Raw genomic sequence first — 19,968 nt, 5'->3', positions numbered from 1 at the left:
TGTAAGGGGGATAGAGTTTAAGAGTCCTGTTATAAGGGGGATAGAGTTTAAGAGTCCTGTTGTAAGGGGAATAGAGTTTAAGAGTCCTGTTATAAGGGGGATAGAGTTTGAGTCCTGTTGTAAGAGGGATAAGAGTCCTGTTATAAGGGGGATAGAGTTTAAGAGCCCTGTTATAAGGGGAATAGAGTTTAAGAGTCCTGTTATAAGGGGGATAGAGTTTAAGAGTCCTGTTATAAGGGGGATAGAGTTTAAGAGTCCTGTTGTAAGGGGGATAGAGTTTAAGAGTCCTTTTATTAGGGGGATAGAGTTTAAGAGCTCTGTTGTAAGGGGGATAGAGTTTAAGAGTCCTGTTATAAGGGGGATAGTTAACGACTGCCACCTCTCCAGATTCAAAGGAGGTCTTGAAACTTTACATCAGGCTCAACCTGATGCTGTTGACTGGCTACGGAAGAAGGGCAAACGCTAGAAGAAGAAGGGGGATAGAGTTTAAGAGTCCTGTTATTAGGGGGATAGAGTTTAAGAGCCCTGTTATAAGGGGGATAGAGTTTAAGAGTCCTGTTATAAGGGGGATAGAGTTTAAGAGCCCTGTTATAAGGGGGATAGAGTTTAATAGCCCTGTTGTAAGAGGGATAGAGTTTAAGAGTCCCAGTACTCTTCCCTCACTTTTGCCTCTCAGTAAGAAACACATTTCTGTCTGACTAATAATAGGCTGTCACAACAACCTTTTCCTTTTAGGACTTTGTTTTATTTACTCACTCTCCCCCCCCCCAACTATTTAATACTAGTACTGAATAAGTACCCATTTGCTGAATATAATTTTACATACCCTAACATTTCCTGAAAGACTCTGTGCATTTATTGTGCCTTAAGACCACAGACTATTTGTCAACCCATAACTTACCATCTCCTTTTGGGATCAGAGGTATGTTCAACCAATAGATTTAAGTGTCCAGGTGCCCTATAATGAGAATGATCAACTATTTTGCAGCACTTTCTAATACTAAGATTTGGGAAGTCAGCGTCATTAAAAAAAAAAAAATTCCCGATCCCTTGTCTGATTCTCTTTCACCCTCCTATATCTGTCCTCTCCCCCGCTCCTGTGTTTGCTCCTCCCTCTCCTCCCATTCACTGTCAGGAAGGGCCACCTGCGAAGGGCCAGTTCAGCACAACTCGGCGCCGGCAGAGGCTAGCAGCAGCCGTGGCTACAACAGTGAGTCGATTCCAATCTCGAGTGGATGTTTCATGACAATGAGAAACTGTCTGAGAGTCACCTGTTTTGATGGTGTCCCCCACATGCACTGTATTAACGCAGCCTTCGGGTGTTCTCTGGCTACCTTTGCATGACAGAAGTCCTGCATAGGCATTATTTTTGCAATGGGAAACTGTTACATAATCCAGTTCTCTACTTTTCCTACCATTTTAAGAAATTACTTAAATTGCAAAGCTGAGCACAGACAGCTCCCTGTAGTATGGGATTTCCTTAAGTGAATTTCTTTGCCAGGCTGATATTTATGTTTTTCTAAGAGAATTCATGTTGCCATAGGCATGAATTGTGCTTTTTTTGGGGGGGTAGCAATGTGCCTGGAAAGGATCTGAAAATCAAGAAGTAAGAGGGTAAAGAAAGGTCGATCTTGATGCCATCTATAAATATCTCTGCAGAGTACATACGTCAAGGGAAAATTGTTTTGCAGAAAGAATATTCAGCTGAAAATATAGTGTGGAAAAGAGAGAAACTTTCAAGTTAAATGGTGTCTGATGCATATCTAGAGGTTTGTCATTTAAAAGAAAAAGAATGGTGTTAGGAGGACAGAGGCCATATTGAGGTAGATATCCTAGGTAGCCAAAGTTTACCAAAAAAGAGGTGTTTGCAGTAATTAGCTATCTATGAAGAATACAAAATAGGGAATGTAAGCAAGAATTTCCCGGATGGAAGTAAATCATACTGTTTGCTTTTAATCATGATATCCTGTTGTCTTTTTGAATACAGAGCACTAAATTGATAGTAGTCTTAGTTGTGTTGTTTTTGGACTTGACAGTAGTCTTGTTCTTATTAATGGTGGAATAAATTTCAAAATTAGAATTGCTGAAAAACTATGAAAAGGTTTTGGTTGCATTCTAAGAGACTGAATACCAGTGCAAAGATTATGAGTTTCCTACTTTACGATTAATAGTTGACTCTTTATATCTGGGTGCTTAGTTAGACTTTTTTGAGAATCAGGGTTATTTTTTATTATGAAATGAACCAGTGACTTGGAATTAGGGAACTGACTCTTAAACTCCCAGTCTTGTGAACATTTGAAGAAATTATTGAGATCAACTTCATGATTAATGCATCTTATCCCTGCATTCAAATGCAGGTGAGACATTTGACATGGTGGCAGAGTCTGGCAGTAGATATTTTGTAGTGAGTTTAGTAATTCTTAAGTGTAATTCTTCATAAAATTCAGAAACCCAAGGAATCATTAGACAGGGAATACTATTCCAGTATAGAAAGCAGAGGTCAGTCATTTTAAGAAAATACTTAGGTCTGTTTAAATAATGTGCTTCTGATATCACTTGCAAAGAAGTGAGTCTGTTTCTACTGTGTTCACTTCTCAGTTGCACATACATACGGTGAATATAACAAAACTGAAGCTAGCATCTACTTGAATAGAATAGATCATGATTTTCTTAAGTAACAATTAGAAGAGAAAAACCTTCACAAGAGAAAAGGATTAATGCCCATCTCCCAGGATAGTTGTGAGCACAGAGGTTGAAAATAACCTACATGTATGTATCTAAATGAGAAAAGCCGGCAGCAACCTTCTAACAGAATGCCGCCTGGCTGGCTCTCGTGGCCTCCTCCCACTCGCATCTCACTGGCCTAACACTGGTGATTCAGCCCCTCTTTCTTTTACCACAGTACTTCCCTCTAATTCCCAATCCTTCCTCTTCCCAACACTAGTGCTGTCCCACATACTTTGAAGCTATTCATCCTACTATTTGCCTCTCACTTAGAATTCACCTAAATGACTCTTAGTTCTTTTCCTTGGCCACCTCAGTGTCTGGGGCAGCCAAGATTGCTTCCAAAGAAAAATGCACCTCGGGAGATGTGTCAGAGGTCTATCTGTGTTGATCCGTTAGCAGTCACACCTGAAATAGTTGACTAGCAACATCAGCTACAAAAAGCAAGATGAGCTAAAAAGAGAAAGAAATGCTAGCCCCTCCCCATGGACCACCTCAATCCTAGTGCAGTCACTGTTCCAGCAAGGACCCCTGGCCATGAAATGCACATACGTGTCATAGTTGTCTTAGCTCTACTGTTGCATTTTCACTTTTCTTGTTCACATTTACCATTGTTAAATTCTAGCACCAGTACCTTCTCTGTGAGTTCATTTCTTTTTTGATTTCTTAATAAGCTATTAAGAGCATCTCCTAACATCCTCATTTTAAGCTGCAGTGACTGGTACCAGTATGTTCCAGTATTAGGCTTTTCTCCCTTAAGTCACAAGACTTTAAGGAAGCCTTAGACTTTTTTCCTCGGCAGGGCATAAAGGCTGCATCCAGAAGTAAGTATTCTCAGAGATGAATTAAAGCTGTAGATGACTCCCTCTCCAGCCACCACTGATGAGAATCACACATCTCTCAGTCTCATGATACTCAAATTGATGACTAAAAAGCTGAGTACATAAGTCCTCAGGCTGAAGAGGTATTCCATTAGAGTTCGATTAATACATTTCAGTATGTATTTTCGGTTTCATTTCATTAGTTCTTCTATTTAAATTGCTTATTCTGTATGCTTTTCACAAGAAGATGTCCATATAAATATTTTTAGTTAGAAGTATGTAAAATTAGCTTTCAATTCAAATTCCCAGAGATTTGTCTGACTGCTATTTGAATGGAGCATTCCCAAGTCACTTTCTCTCTGGAATATATTCAAAATCACTTTTACTGTTTTAATCATCAACTTAAACTCCCATTACATTCAAAATATAAATCTGTAACATGTATTTTTCTTCTCAATGTCTGATTCTTTCAGTAGAGAAGCTGTTATTTTAGGGAGAAATCTGGGTCCTTACAGGACTCTTTGGGCCTCAACTGTATCCTGAATGTCTATCACAGCCTCTCTGACTCTCCCAGCCACCCATAGAAGGACTTCCCTTCTTTGTGCCCTAACCATCTTGGCAGTATTGAGGGTACTCAAGTGCAGATAAAAATCCTCCTTGGTCCATATCACATTACATTCCCCATGAACCCAACACACCCACTTTTTTTTTTTTTTTTTTTTTTTTTACCAGAGCACTGCTCAGCTCTGGCTTACGGTGGTGCAGGGGATTGAACTAGGACTTTGGAGCCTCAGGCTTGAGAGTCTCTTTGCATAATTGTTATGCTGTCTATCCCTGCCCACATTCTATTCCTGCCCACATTATTTTTTTCTTTTTCCCTTTTATTGCCCTTGTTGTTTATCGTCATTGTTGTTATTATTGTTGTTGTTATTGCTGTTGTTGTTGAATAGGACAGAGAGAAATGGAGAGAAGGGGAGAGAGAGACACCTGCAGACCTGATTCACGGCTTGTGAAGCGAACCCCTTGCAGGTGGTGAGCCAGGGGCTCAAACCGGGATCCTTACGCTGGTCCTTGCGCTTTGCGCCACCTGTGCTTAACCTGCTGCGCCGCCTCCCGGCTCCCTCTTTTTTTTCTTAATGCTCTTCCTGATAGTGGAAAGCTGCTCTGACAACTTTCTGGTCTGGTTTATCCTTAAGTCACATCCTCTCCCCTTGATTTACTTCCTTAACTGGATATTTAAGACTGGAGTTCACCCTAAGTGTACTTCACAGCCTGTAACTCTTGTCTTCAATTTCCATTGTCTTCCATTTCCTATCTAGTGACTCTTTGAAGTCCTACATTTCTTTCTTAATTCATTTCACCATGTTAAATTGAGAGTTGCCACCAACTTTTTCATAAATTTATTGCCCTTCCAAGAAGGGTATAGATCCATGATTCTTTCTAGATCTGTCATCATCACAGTCATGTTAGAAATTTATTTATCATTAAATATTCTTCCATATAAATCCCAGTACTTATGGGCATTCCCAAAGACCTCAGTCATTGTTTTCACAAAGTCACCAAGACAGAATTCCAGCAAAGTATTAAATTCACAGACCATTTTCTCAAGTGGTCTGTCTGACACTTCTCTGTCTTCTCTTTCGAACAGCCAGAAACATTTTTAAATTTTTGTATAAGGAGTATTTAATAATGATCAACAAGATTGTGGGACAAGAGGGATACAGTTCATGCAATTCCCACCACCAGAGTGCTATATCCTATATCCCATCTCCTCCCTTGGGAGCTTCCCTAGTCTTTAAAAACCCTCTGGGAATATAGACCAAAGATCTCTATGGGATGCAGAAGGTGGCAGTTCTGGCTTCTGTAATTGCCTCTCTGGACATGGGTGTTGACAGGTCGATCCATACCCCCAGCCTGTAGTTCTACCTTTCTCTAGTGGGTTAGGGCTGTGGGGAGCTGGGGTTCCAGGACACACTGGTGAAGTTGTCTGCCCAGGGAAGTCAGGTTAGTATCATGGTAGTACTTTTCAGCTTCTGTCTATGAGTGAGATCACCCCATATTCATTCTTCTCTCAGCCAGAAATTTTGAACCTGATGAGATTCTCCAAGCTCAGAGTAGCCATGGTTCCTATTGCGAAAGAGAGAGACTTACTCTGATAACTCCATATAGCAAATGCTTCAGACATCTTACACTGGCATCCTTAGCTGAAATGGAGATGGGAGGGAAGCTTCCAACTTACTTCCTTCTCCAGTAAGCTATGAAAATTTTTTTTTAGGTAATCATCCCTCAGTTGAGGCATCGCAATTTCTCCAGGACCCTCTGCCCAGTCTCAGCTGCCCTCACTCAGATCCACAAACTAAAGCTCCTTTTGGGTTTTTCACTTCCGTGCATCTCTTCGACCTTTCTGTATCTTCGGGGCATGCTGGTTTGTTCTTTCTTTCCTCGCTTTCTCTTTTTCTACGGGAAAGCTTAAAACAAAAGTTTTTTAAATGGAGGAAAAAGGAAATGGTTGTGACATACATATACATCAGACAAGCTACTGCTTCCTTTCTCCTACAGCCCGCTTCCTGTTAGAGGATATGAATTATCCAAATTATACAAAATTCATCTTGAACAAGGATCTTGAGAGTCTGATTCTTGTAGATAATTGAATGAACATCTGTGCAGTAAGAATTAGAAGAGGCTACTGATTACCTTGTTTATAAAAGACATTAATGTTTTCATTTTCAAGAAGGTTTGGTTGACAGCATTTGTAATGAGTAATTAGGTGAAATCTTCTAGAAGGAAAAAGGAAAGGTGCTTTGCCTCCACCTGTAATAAGCTTAGTTCCGATCCATCCCAGTCAGAGAGAAATGCCTTTGGCTATTTGAGAAAATCTATAGTGATGAGACTTTTTTTTTTTTTTACTTAATGCTTTTCAGCGCGGTCTAGCGCATAAGCCATATCCATATATGTAACAAAACTGTAACACACAAAGTTGAATCATAGACATTTATGCTATATTCCTTTCAAAATTATTTCAGTAAATTTCAAATTCATTTGCAGGTCTCTTTAAGCTATTGTTACATTTGCTATTAAACTTGACTTATGTTTTAGCTCATGGCTACAGAGCAAGTGAATTTTTCTATAAGTGCACATTTTGAGATTTTTCAAGAAGCCTCTGCACCAGGCTTAGAAAAAAAAAAAAGTAAGCATTAAAGTCCTCTGAGGACAGGGGAGACACCATAATGGTTATGCAAATGTACTTCATGCCTGAGACACAGAGGTGCCAGGTTCAATCCTCAGCACCACCATAAGCCAGAAATGAGCAGTGTTTCAGCTTCTCTCTCTGTATCTTTCATTAGAAAATAACAAAATATTAAAGAAGAAAAAGATTTAAATAAATAACACAGCAGTTCTATAACATGAGCCACCCAGACTTTGTAATAGAAAGTTTATCATATCCAACTGCTATTTTCTTGCCAATAAAATTTCAGTGCAACTGTGGGTTAAGAGCAGACACTTGGGAGTCTCTCTGCCATTCTGTAGTCATGTGTCTGTAACAGTAAAAACCCAGTGAGTCACTGGCCGTGCTAAATCAGCTATGAGAAATGAGACTACTTTCCAACCCAGCCACCTGCAAAATAAATGAGTACTGAGTGTCTCCAAGTGTGCCATCAGAGAGGAATCTATTCTTTTGCAAAACGGCAAAGAGCTTTTCTGTGTATATAACTGAGAAACAAAGCTGGATTGCTCTGGAATAACTTGTACCTTCTCTTTTCAGGTTCCTTTCAGTGCTACCATGTCACCCGTTCGTTTGCATTCCTCCAACCCCAACCTCTGCGCAGATATTGAATTTCAGACGCCTCCTAGTCACCTCACTGACCCTCTGGAAAGTTCAACAGATTATACAAAACTTCAAGAAGAATTTTGTCTGATTGCACAGAAAGGTAACAGAAAATATCATGTGCTCTTTAAGAAACTCTCTTCTTTAATGAAAGGTTGCCATTTACTCTTTTTATTTTTTTTTCCCTTGGTCTAGATGGTCCTGGTAGAAAATTTCATTTATGGGAGTTGGGTGGGCGGTAGCGCAGCAGGCTAAGCGCAGGTGGCGCAAAGTGCAAGGACCGGCATAAGGATCCCGGTCGGAGCCCCCGGCTCCCCATCTGCAGGGGAGTCTCTTCACAAGCGGTGAAGCAGGTCTGCAGGTGTCTGTCTTTCTCTCCCCCTCTCTGTCTTCCCTTCCTCTCTCTATCCTATCCAACAATGACAACATCAATAACAACAATAATAACTACAACAATAAAACAACAAGGGCAGCAAAAGGGAATAAATCATAAAATATTAAAAGAAAAGAAAATTTCATTTATATACTTATTGGAGTTCAGTATTGAAAGAATACACACAGTTGAGCAGCCATGGTCGTGGCACACTGGATAAAGCACTAAACTCACAAGCTTGAGCTCCCAAATTCAATCTCGGGTGCCAGACTGATGTTCTGTTTCTCTCTCTCTGCCTCATTAATCAATCAATAAGTAAACCTTTTAGGAATTTTGTAGAATTGTATGCCTATTTCTGGGAGAACAGACATCATGAGATTATAGTTTTGACTGAATAAGAAAAGTTGCATTTGTTTGAATAGGAGATTGGTTGGGGACAGGAGGAGATGAGACAGAGAAAGACCAAGAAGGTTATCCTAGACAGACCAGCAGACACTACTGCTTAGTATCTTTTTTTCCATTGTCTTTTAGTTATTACATAATCTCCATTTATAAGTTATCTTGATTGTGCTTTGCATTTGCAGTTCAGGAGTTCAGACAGGGCTCGACTGGACAGTTCTTCTGCACCATGTGGCATTGACTGGACTCACTTGAGGCTAGGCTGGTTTGAAAGGTCCAAGGTGATGTCAGTCATTTTCCTGGCATGTTGGTAGCATAGCTGGGAGACTCTACATAGCTATGCCCCCCCCCCCCATGTTAGCTCAGAGCTCCAAAAGGCTGGATGAGAGGCTGCTAGTCAGAGATCAGAACAAAGTAAGTAGGATGGCAAAGTATAGGTCAACTATGTCGTCTGCATTTACCAAGAATCCTGGCTTTCACGTTCATTCCTCTCTAATTTCTATATCTTTTTAAACTTCTATGACTGAATTTTTTTCACTTAAGTGAGTACCTTTGTAGACACCATCTTTTAAAATGAGTAAACTCTTAGAGAAAGATGCTCATTACATTGGTCTTAGTCACTGACACCTCATGTGAATCAATCACATTTATTTCCTACAAGACTGGGGATAATTGAGGGGTTTTGTTTTTGTTTTTTTACCAGAGCACTGCTCATCTCAGGCTTATTGTTCAATCAAGGGATTGATTGAACCTGTGACTTTGGAGCCTCAGGCACGAGAAACTCTTTGCATAAACATTATGCTATCTACCCCCCCAACCATAATAGAGTTTTTGGTGTTTTTTTTTTTTTTTTGTCTTGGTTTGGTTTATGCCACCAAGGTTATTGCTGGAGATCCATTCCAGTGGCCATTATTCCTTTTTTTTTTTTTCAAGGATAGGATAGAGATAAATTGAGAGGAGAGGTGGAAGAGAAAGAAAGAGTGAAAGACTCCTCACAGATCTGCTTCACCACTTGTGAAGCTTCCTTCTAGGTGTGGAGCAGGGGATTGAACCTGGATCTTTGCACATAGCAATGTGTGTGCCAAGCCAGGTGCTCACTATCTGGCCCCCAGGATAATAGGTTTTAAAATATTTTAGAAAGTGCTTTAAATAGCTCCTAATTCAAGAGCCTTGTGGCTCAGGAAAAGAGAGGGATTCATACTAAAGGCACTTCTGGGAAGGAAGGAAGTAAGCAGCATTGTCAGTACTTTCACTTCCACTGGGGGCTGAGGATGAGGTTTCAGTGCCGAGAGCATGAGGCAAATGTGTGAGTTAAGTGCAGCTTCTAAAGGAGGTAGGTGCATTTGAGAGTAGCCCAGGGATGCTTTGTGTATGTGGTCACGATCTTGCAGCTTGCATAAAATCCAGGTTTCAACATAATTACAGTCTCTGTTGAAACAACATATTTTCTTTTCAGCACTTCTTTTGAAGAATTCTCAATGGGAAAGGGGGAAAACAAGAATTTCATGTGGCTGTTGAGTGAGCCTTTAGAAAGAATTACAGACTCTGAAATGAATGAGAATCTCCTTTTATAGCTGCTGATCGGGCTAATGTATTCCAACTCTCGAGTTATTACCTTTAAATTGATGACTGGAATGTAATACATAAATCATTGAGCTGAGAGGCCTGTTTAATCCTGTCATTTTTCCCTTTTAATATAGGCCACTGTGTTTTATGCTAAATTTTCCAATTCTTAAAAAAAAAAAAAAGATAACCTTTTTCAAATGAGAAAATGAATATTTTAAAAGACCGCATATTGTAGCAACTCTGCTTTTATACAAATAGGAGTTAGAAATTCAACCTTTTGGCGGGAATTGTCGATCATTATTATATCAGGAACTTAAAGAAAAAAGAAATTCAACCTTTTGTGTGTGTGTGTTTCACAATTTAATACTACCTCAGATTTTGCCCCAATGTATGTTATTAGATAGGAAGAAATGAAGGCAGAGGTGAAGGGGCTCTTTTGTTTTCTTTTTTCTGTTTCTTTCTGGTTTGTATCCCCAGTATTACTTTGTTGAGAAAATACTGATTTATAAGATTATTATTGTCACAAGGACACATATCCCCAATATAACTACCAATACATTTCACCCTCAACCAAACCATCTTTTTCTCCCATAAGGACCTACATACCTAGGGGGGTGGCTATTTTTATTTTGCTCTTATTTTATTTCCAGCTTTATTGAGGTGTAAGTGGCATTGAATAATTCAAGGTGTGCATGCTGATTTGAGTACACATTCATATACTGCAACACAGCTATGTGGTATCGCATAATTACCTTTTGTGTATTGGTGTGTGGTGAGAACATTTCAGGTCTACACTTTTAGTAGCTTTCAAGCATATTAAACACACAGTAGTACTCACAGTAAGTGTTGTACATTAAATTCCCAGAACTTATTCATCTCATAACTGGACGTGTATACTCTTTTAAAGCATTTTTGATATGAAGCTGTTCCTAGCTAAGAAAGTACTGTAAGTTCAGGGTTTTGTTTTGTTTTTTTTTCTTTATTGGGGGATTAATGGTTTACAGTCAACAGTAAATGCAGTAGTTGTAATTATTCTCAGTCTTCCACATAACACTGTAACCCCCTCTAGGTCCTCCTCCGCCATCATGTTCCAGGACCTGAACACTCCCCCCTCCCACCCCAGAGTCCTTGACTTTGGTGCAGTACACCAAATCCAGTCCAAGTCCTGCTTTGTGGTTTCCCTTGTGTACTGACTTTTCAACTTCTCTATCTATGAATGGGATTGTCCCATATTCATCCTTCTCTTTCTTCTCTCACTTAACATGTGTCCTTCAAGCTCCAATCAACATGAGGTAAAGGAGGAATTCCTCAATTTTAATAGCTAAGTGGTATTCCAAGTGCAGTTCTTACAAAAAACTCATTCCCTACCTCAAAGAGAAATAACTGGTCAGGACTTCTTGTTTAGTAGTCCATTTCATTCTAACAAAACTCAAAATGCTTTTCAAGAGGTGCATACTTCTGAGAAATTATTTCGGGACAGTTTTTATTTGGATTAAGTGTCATTGAACACAGAACTGCTAACTAGGGAAGATATATATAATATTCTACTGCAACAGTTGTAGATATTTCCGTTTCTTGATAGGAATGAGAGATTAATTTCCAAATACTTATAATTAGAACAGATACTGATTTTATATGCTACTTTCACAACTTTGTTGGTTTATCTGGTATGAAATGTGAAAATTTTCACCCTGATTAATGACCATTGCCATATTTGTTTTGTGTCTAGGCATTCTGATCGATTCCATTTTAAAGCTTAGCTTTATTTTTCTAGGATGGGTATGCTTATTTTATTTTTTCCCTTTATTGGGGGGGATTAATGTTTTACATTGAGCTGTAAATATAATAGTTTGTACATTCATAATATTTCTCAGTTTCCCATAACAATCAGTGCAGTAACTAACATGGAACCAACCAACTTCAGGACTGTTACTGCCACAGCTGCTTGGATCTGGATTTTTCTGGCTGAGCACATTTTCAGAAAAAGACAAGGCCCACTTCAGGAGTAACTCTGAAGGGGGTAACACACCAGAATACTCACAACTGACAGGTGACAGACAGGATGGTAGTTATAAGGTAGTTATAGCCCAAGTCACAGAAGTTACCATCTGTATCTCATTCAAGAAATTAAGAAATTCCTCGAAGTAGACTATCAGAGAAAGTGTACTACTTCCCAGAAAATGTCTACATGTGAATTGAGGTGCTGAACAATTTGCAATTTGGAATTTTCTTTCTGGACCCAATTGATTTGTTTCTCCCTTCTCTCCCCCCCCCCACCCCTCTAATACCCTCCCTCGTCACCCCCCCCCCCCAGTGCATTCTCTTTTGAAGTCTGCATTTAATAGCATAGCTATAGAGAAGGAGAAGCTTAAGCAAATGGTTTCTGAACAGGATCACAGTAAAGGCCACAACACGCAGATGGCCCGGCTCCGGCAGTCTCTGTCTCAGGTAAGAGAGAGCAGTTGTTTTCTCCTCGTAACACATTCCCAGACCTGTAAAGCAAAAGCTAGGGGGTGGGGGGTGGGGGGGGAGAGGTATTCCAACAAGAAAATTATGACACATTCTGAATTTTTTCCCAAAACAATGCAGCCATCAGTATTAAACTTTGCTAGTTTTCTTCCCCAAAAACCGTCAAGTTAAAAAAAAAAATCAACCAATCTTGTAAATATATAGTTACTGTTTTGACTTCATGTCTTAATGCCTTTCTATTGTCATTTATTAGGCAATCTCTGGTGTTAAACACTGCTTTCACAGCTAACATTCAATCCAGTGTTAAATCGAATAAAGCTACTAGATATTTCACATTTAATGTTTTCCAACCTATAATACATTTTAAACTGTTGAAAATTGCCAACTATCATTACATGTTATTGTTTTTTTTCCCCCTTTCATTCTCTTATCTGATAGGATAGAGAGAAATTGAGATGGGAGTGGGCAACAGAGAGGTAGCAGAACAAAGACATCAGCAGCACAGCTTCCCCACTTGCGAAGCTCCCCCTGCAGGTGGGGATGGGATGGGGGCGGCTTGGAATCCAGGTGTTTGTGTGTAGGTGAGCCACCACCTGGCCTTCTCTGAGTCTTGGTTTTCTTTTTTCCATTTGTACTCTTAGGATTCTCTTCCTGTTTAAGTTGGCCTCAGTGAAGCCAATTTTTATTGTTAAATTTAGATTATACAAGTCCCATATTCTTACTACTAACAATACTTATTAATACAAATAAAAAATAAAGCCCCTGTGGACATCAGAATTGGATTTTGACAAAAATTTGTTAAATTGTGCTTGTAGTTTTGTTTTACTGAGCACTTCCACTGAAACTTTTTCTTCATTCAGTCTATAAATACAGCTTTTAAATTTTTCTTTGGGAATTCAATGTTGTTATGTGATTATTGTGAGAACTCGGTGTTTATATAAAATATTATTCACTTCCTGGTGTCTTGGATCAGAGTGAAGGAGGAAGCAAATCCTGGGTAAGTGGTTTTCCTTGTGGATCAGCTGTTGCTTGAACCGTTTCCCTCAGTCCCTCAAAGTTGGACTTACACTGCCTGTTTTATGTACCTGAACTGTCAGCTGATTTTCGGTGTGAAGTTTCCTGTAATTGAGTGCTGTTAATCTGGGCTACACTTCCTGCATTCACCTTAAAGCACTGTCAGTTGAGGTGCATATGCTGCTTCCAGAACAACTCTGGGGAATTTGGAATCATGAGCATTCAGAGCAGAAACTGCCATGTCGGTCTGCAGAGGGCCTTATAAATCACAAGGTTTGCCCCATACTACACTCATGCCGTGTATTGAACACCCAGTCCATATGAGTTGATCTTCTGAGTCATTGTTCTGAAAGTATCATGAATCAGAAAGATCAAAATAATGGCTAGGTGAACTTGTCAATGTCATCTTGTAAATGTGTGAGATACACCACTGTACGCCCTAAATGTTGCAATGTTCCCTTCAGCTTTATTAAATGATGGAGACCTAGAGATATAAGACAAGCTTGTAGTAAAGAAAATGTGTTCCTTGCTTGCTTGCCTGCTTGCTTTTATTTGCTTGTTAAAACAGAATGGCAAAGAGATCTGGGTTTGGAAGATGGTGTGAGATTAGAAATGATGACAGCAAATCTTACAAGCAAATCTTATCCTGTATTTCATTCAGCTGGCAACATATTAACTCTCGTGTAAGATGCAGAGCACCTGTATAAAAAGTAGCACTTTGGCATGTTCCCAGGAAACTCCTGATCTGATTAGCAATGGAAGCTGTATCTCCCATCGTGTAGATACTCAGGACAGTTACATGGGTCACACTGCCGACCATTTAGGAAGGTGGGTAGGTGCTGCAGAATCACAGGGCTCTGGCTCAGAAGACAGGAGATCCCTGAGTTGTAAGCAGAACCACAGAATAGGCTTCTGGACAGGTCGGATTTTAAATTGGGCCTGAATAGACAGTCACCACTCCCTGAGAAAGGATCTGATATTGACAACATAAAAGTAAAATAAAGCAAAATCATATTAACTTTGCATCCTTGGGTTAAATATTTCCGTCTCTTGATAGCTTTTGGTTTGTGTCAAAATTTAGAACCGTGGTAACTTTTTATTGCATTGTTTGGGATATTGTTATCATTATATTAATTTTCTCTTTTACCAAAAAGCTCAGTTCTTTTCCTGTGTTTATTTTAATTTTACATATTCACATATGAATGAAACCATCTTGTAGTTGGTTTTTACTTCTTTACTTATTTTACATAACCACCTCCAATTCCATCCATTTTGCCCCAAAAGATACAGTCTCATCTTTTTTTTTTTTTTTTATTGCAGCAGGGTATTCTGCTGATGCATACCCCTCCAGTTATATGTCAGTGGGCATTTAGACTGAGTCTATACTTTGACTTTTGTGAACAGTGCAGCTCTGAGCATAGTTGTACATAGATTCTTTCAAATTTGTGTTTTCATTACTTTTGGACAGATGCTTGGGAGTGGAATTGCTGCATCATAAGTATTTACATTTCTGTTTGTTGTTGAATTCTCCAAACTGTTTTCCATAGGGGCTACATCAGTTTGTATACTCACCAACAGTGGTCTGTGGAATTTAAAATTTATAAAATTGGTATTCTTTGCTTCATATTATCTCCTTTGGACATGTGATAATTTACCGAGCTGAGCAGTCTAATGGATTTCTCTTCAGAAGTGATATTTGTTCCCTGACTTATCCATACACAAAAGTAACCTAATTCTGTTCTTTTACCTTCGTAACACTTTAATTTTCACATCTCAAAGACAACATATATGTTAAACTCAGACTGGTAGGACAGGGCATTTTATGTGGCATCTGTCTCCTTTAAATGACTATTTCACAACAGAAACGTATTCATTTTATGTCCTATTTAATGTAGGACTTTGAGTACCAAAATGAGGCAGTAAATGATAAGACTAAGAAATTTAAAAATAGGGAGCCAGGTGGTGGTGCACCCAGTTAAATGCACATAGTATAAAATGTGCAAGGATCCACGCAAGGACTCAGGTTCAAGCCCCTGCTCCTTACCTGAAGCTGGGATGCTTCACAATCAGCAAAGCATGTCTGCAGGTGTCTCTCTTTCTCTCTCCCTCTGTATCTCCACCTCCCCTCTCAATTTCTCTCTGTTTTAGCAAATAAAATAAGGAGAAAAAAAAAAGGGAAAAACTGCCACCAGAAGTGGTGGATTCATAGTGCTGGCACTGAGCCCCAGTAATAACCCTGGAGGAAAATAATAATAAAAACTAGTTAATTAATTTAAAATAATATGACTAACATGTCCTCAGCGCCTTACAGTCTTGAACTGTAGGCAAAAGGTTGGTTTAAGAAACATCATAGAGCGAGTCGGGTGGTAGCACAGCAGGTTAAGCGCATGTGGTGCAAAGCACAAGGACTGGCATAAGGATCCCGGTTCGAACCCCCGGCTCCTCACCTGCTGGGGAAGTCGCTTCACAGGCGGTGAAGCAGGTCTGCAGATGTCTGCCTTTCTCTCCCCCTCAGTCTTCCCCTCCTCTCTCAGTTTCTCTCCAACAACTACAGCATCAACAACAGCAATAACTATAACAATAAAACAACAAGGGCAACAAAAGGGAAAATAAATAATAGTAAAATTTTTTTTTTTTACAAAAGGAAAGAAACATCATACCATAACTAAAATTCCAATTATAGGACAAGCAAGACCAGTAACCTTTTGGAAATGTACGTGCTTTTCATGGCTTTGACCCAGGTTCCAGGCCTGGCCCCCAATGCATTGGAGGAGGATTCAGAGCTGTGGTATCTTTTTCTCTCTCCCTCTGTGTCTCATTATTTACGTGAAAAAGTAGGCCTAGATCAGTGAAGATGGCAGGGATGGCATCGTCATCATCATTATCAAATAAAATCGCAATACTAATATTTGCCATCTTTCCTGCCTGTCTGTGATACTTCACACATCCAGAATAGCTACTGAGTCTGGATCAAAGTTGTGTGTGTGTGTGTGTGTGTGTGTGTGTGTGTGTGTTTTGTTTTCGTTGTTTTCAAATTCCATCATTTTATGAGATTTCACCAAGTTTGTTGATGGACTCTTTTACATCATTGTCAGCTCTCTAGCTAGTTAAAGTGATGGTCATAATTTTGCAATGTTCATTAAAAATATTTTAAACCAATTTTATCCTTTGATGCTTTGATCCATGATTGGTATGTCCAGTTTAAAAAAAGTAACACTGATTACAGGAAACCACTATGCACATAAACATTTATGATGACATTATTCTATTTAAAATCAGCATTCTGGTACTGTTAAAATCACTTGTGAAGAATTTGCAACATAAGTCTTTGTGTGCAAAGAGTAAGTGGCAGATGCATCCTATAAAGTATGTTACCACTAAATAGTATGGAAAATGCACACATAAAAGTCTAGAAAAAACATACCACTACCCTTCCAACAGTTGGTAGAGTAATAAGTATCAATTTAAAAAGATTATTCTACTTGTTACATTTTCTTTCGAATGAAGTATTATAAATATTAAAATTTTAAAAACAAGGTGTATTTTATTTTTATTTTATTTTATTTTTTTAAGGAAATATGCAAGCTTTGGTTCATGACACCTCTAGCATTGATGGTTTCCTTACATGTTTTCTTCTCCCTTCTGAACCAAGTTTGCTTTTTTACCCATGGGGGTTAAGTGTCTGATGGTCCCACTTTGCCATTGTTTCATATTCTTTTGCCACCAGCCTTTCTCAGAATCCACGGTTCCAGTAAGTTGAATGCCTATGCTAGGGTCTTGCCGAGTCTCAGTCAACTTCTGCCAGTGGAGATGAGTAATAGTTAATAACCAAGCAGGCAGTGTCTGGGCAATTGATTTGTCACTCAGATCTTCATCTAATGACATAGTTTATCAAAATTAGAGTGGAGCTGCGATTTCTTAGATATGCTCGGCTTAAATGTGTAGGAAGACACAAGGCATTGTGGGAATGAACGGACTACACCTGTGGAGAGTTAGTAGTGCAGTTTGAGCCCACTAGCAAACGCAAGTAATGAGAAGAAGCACAGGATCTGCTTGCTGAAGAGTCTAAACATAGCTCCCGAGTTTCTGGATGCTTCCCCTGGAAGGTGTTTGCTCCCTGTAGGTCCCTCACAGGCAATGCTGTTTCTGACACACCTCCATAGCTTTTCTGGCTCCTTGGCTGGCACAAGTGACTGGTAGGTGATCGGCCTCCTTTTCCCTTGCTTCACCACTGTTGGTGCTCCTTAGATTCGCGCTGACGTTGTTTCTGTCGTCATCTGAGCTCTCTCATTTAACTAGCACCATCAGTATCATTTCTCGGAAAGTGCTCATGTCTTCCAGTGTCCCCAAGATATCCGATATAGTCCCAGAGAAAACAGTTGTGTTGCAGAGAGGGGTAATAGCACCCTCAACACAGCAAAGCTCACAGCACTGGGTGGTAGCAAAATTCAGAAACCATCCGTATGATCAAGGCAAAAGGAGGAGCCACCGGTAAGATGCACAGAAATGGGCTGTTGCATGCTCAGCTGTCTGCTTCCATGTCTTCTCAGTGGGATTACCTCAGTCGGACCAGTCTTTGCCTCTATACTTTATGTGTGTAACCATTTTTCACACCCCTGCATGTATATATGGATATTAATCAAGTATTTCTTTCAAACTTGTAGCTCATTTTCTGTTGCTATCAATGGCTAGCATCTGTCTTAATGTATCATCACACGTGCCTGAAGGCAGAGTCCTGTTGAACAGATACTGAATGAAATGAGAGCTTCAATGAGAATGTAACTTTAAAAATTAAAAAAACATATTTATATATACTTGTTTTTATTTTTATTTTCCCCCTTTCTTTATTGAGGGTATTAATGGTTTACAGTCAGCAGTAAAGTACAGTAGTTTGTACATGTGTAGCATCTCTCAGTTTTCCACACAAATATTCAACCCCCTCTAGCTCCTCCTCTGCCATCATGTTCCAGGACCTGCACCCTCCCCCATTTCAGAGTCTTTTTACGTTGGTGCAGTACACCAAACCCAGCCCAAGTTCTGCTTTGTGTTTTCTTTTTCTTTTCTTCTTTTAATTTCTTTATTGGGGGATTAATGTTTTACATTCGACAGTAAATACAATAGTTTGTACATGCATAACATTTCCCAGTTTTCCATATAATAATACAACCCCCATTAGGTCCTCTGTCATCCTTCTTGGATCTGTATTCAGAGTCTTTTACTTTGGTCAGAGTCTTTTACTTTGGTGCAATACGCCAATTCCATTTCAGGTTCTACTTGTATTTTCTTTTCTGATCTTATTTTTCAACTTCTGCCTGAGAGTGAGATCTTCCCATATTCATCCTTCTGTTTCTGACTGATTTCACTTAACATGAATTTTTCAAGGTCCATCCAAGATCGGCTGAACATGGTAAAGTCACCATTTTTATTTTTATTTTTTAAAAGAATGTATTTATTTATTTATTCATGAGAAAGATAGGCAGAGAGAGAGAGAACCAGATATCACTCTCGTACATGTGCTGCCAGAAATTGAACTCAGGATCTCATGATTGAGAATCCATTGCTTTACCCACTGCGCCACCTCCCAGACCACTTGTTTTTATTTTTTTATTGATAAGACAGAGAGAAATTGAGAGTGAATAGGGATGTAGAGAGGGAGAAAGAGACACTTGCTTTGCCACTCATGAAGCATCCCTCCTGTAGATGGCGGCTGGGGATTGCATCTTGGTCCTTGTGCATGGCGGCATGTGCTCAGCCAGGTGTGCCATGATCCAACCCTGAGAATGTAACTTTTTCAAATATCCAGTGTAATACTGCTTATAAATAGGATATGTTTAAAACTCCCACTCTTTTTTAATAACATTTTTAAGTTTTTATTATCTTTATTTATTTATTTGATAGAGATAGCCAGAAATTGAGAGAGGAAGGGGAGATAGAGAGAGTGACAGAGACACCTGCAGCATTGCTTCACCACTTGTGCAACTTCCCTCCTGTAGGTGGGGGTGGTGGCTTGAACCCGGCTCCTTGCGCAGTGTAACGTGTGTACAACAAGTGTGTCAACTCCTCGCCCCAAAACTCCCACTATCAGATCAACCATTATTTACCCTTCCCCTCAGGTTTTGTGGGTCTATTCTAATGTAACAGATCACTTTTATATGAAACCCTCTCGTCTATGAGACAACCTATGCTGGGGCCTTCTACTTCCAACGTGGCAAAATATATCTGCCTCCAAGTCTGACGATAACTCAGATAACTTTCAGTCATAGGCAGAAAATTAGACATGAACAAGTAAGGATCTATATTATAGTCACAGAAGATAATAGCAATACAATCTTTTTATTTATTCTCCTTTGTTGCCTTTGTTTCTTGTTGTTGTTGTAGTTATTGTTGTTCTCGATGTTGTCGTTGTTGGACGTTGTTTGTTGTTGGATAGGACAGAGAGAAATGGAGAGAGGAGGGAAAGACAGAGAGGGGGAGAGAAAGATAGACACCTGCAGACCTGCTTCACTGCTTGTGAAGCGACTCCCTTGCAGGTGGGGAGCTGGGGGCTTGAACCGGGATCCTTACGCCGGTCCTTGCGCTAGGAATACAATTTTTTTTAATTTCAAGTGTTTTTATACTTTCCTTGAGTTAAAATAACCTTGAACACTTTGTAGAATGTAGAGATAATAGGATTCTTTGAAGCACGTGCTTTAATTGCTTATGGAGTAATCACTGCTTTTTCTAATGAGCACGTCTGTTTCCTCAGAGAGCTGGACTCACTGCCATCGCTTCACAGA

The 19,968-nt window shown here is 39.5% G+C and overlaps 1 protein-coding gene across 10 annotated transcripts in view; it reads left to right on the top strand.

Annotated features, from left to right (window-relative positions):
* The window catches only part of OSBPL6 (oxysterol binding protein like 6), a 202,893-nt gene that overhangs the window by 155,370 nt on the left and 27,555 nt on the right, over nucleotides 1-19,968 (top strand). For 4 of the 10 annotated variants that reach the window (XM_060177651.1, XM_060177655.1, XM_060177650.1 and 1 more), the window contains 4 exons: nucleotides 1,136-1,210; nucleotides 7,309-7,474; nucleotides 12,024-12,157; nucleotides 13,152-13,175. In XM_060177651.1, coding sequence (XP_060033634.1) covers nucleotides 1,136-1,210; nucleotides 7,309-7,474; nucleotides 12,024-12,157; nucleotides 13,152-13,175 — 399 coding nt within the window. The remainder of the gene's footprint in view (nucleotides 1-1,135; nucleotides 1,211-7,308; nucleotides 7,475-12,023; nucleotides 12,158-13,151; nucleotides 13,176-19,968) is intronic. The other 6 variants (XM_060177658.1, XM_060177654.1, XM_060177657.1 and 3 more) reach the window with 3 other exon arrangements.

Source organism: Erinaceus europaeus, chromosome 18 (genome assembly GCF_950295315.1).
Source record: "Erinaceus europaeus chromosome 18, mEriEur2.1, whole genome shotgun sequence".
Lineage (NCBI taxonomy): Eukaryota > Metazoa > Chordata > Mammalia > Eulipotyphla > Erinaceidae > Erinaceus > Erinaceus europaeus.
Note: the sequence above shows the minus strand (reverse complement) of the source record. Positions and strands in the feature narration are given on the sequence as shown.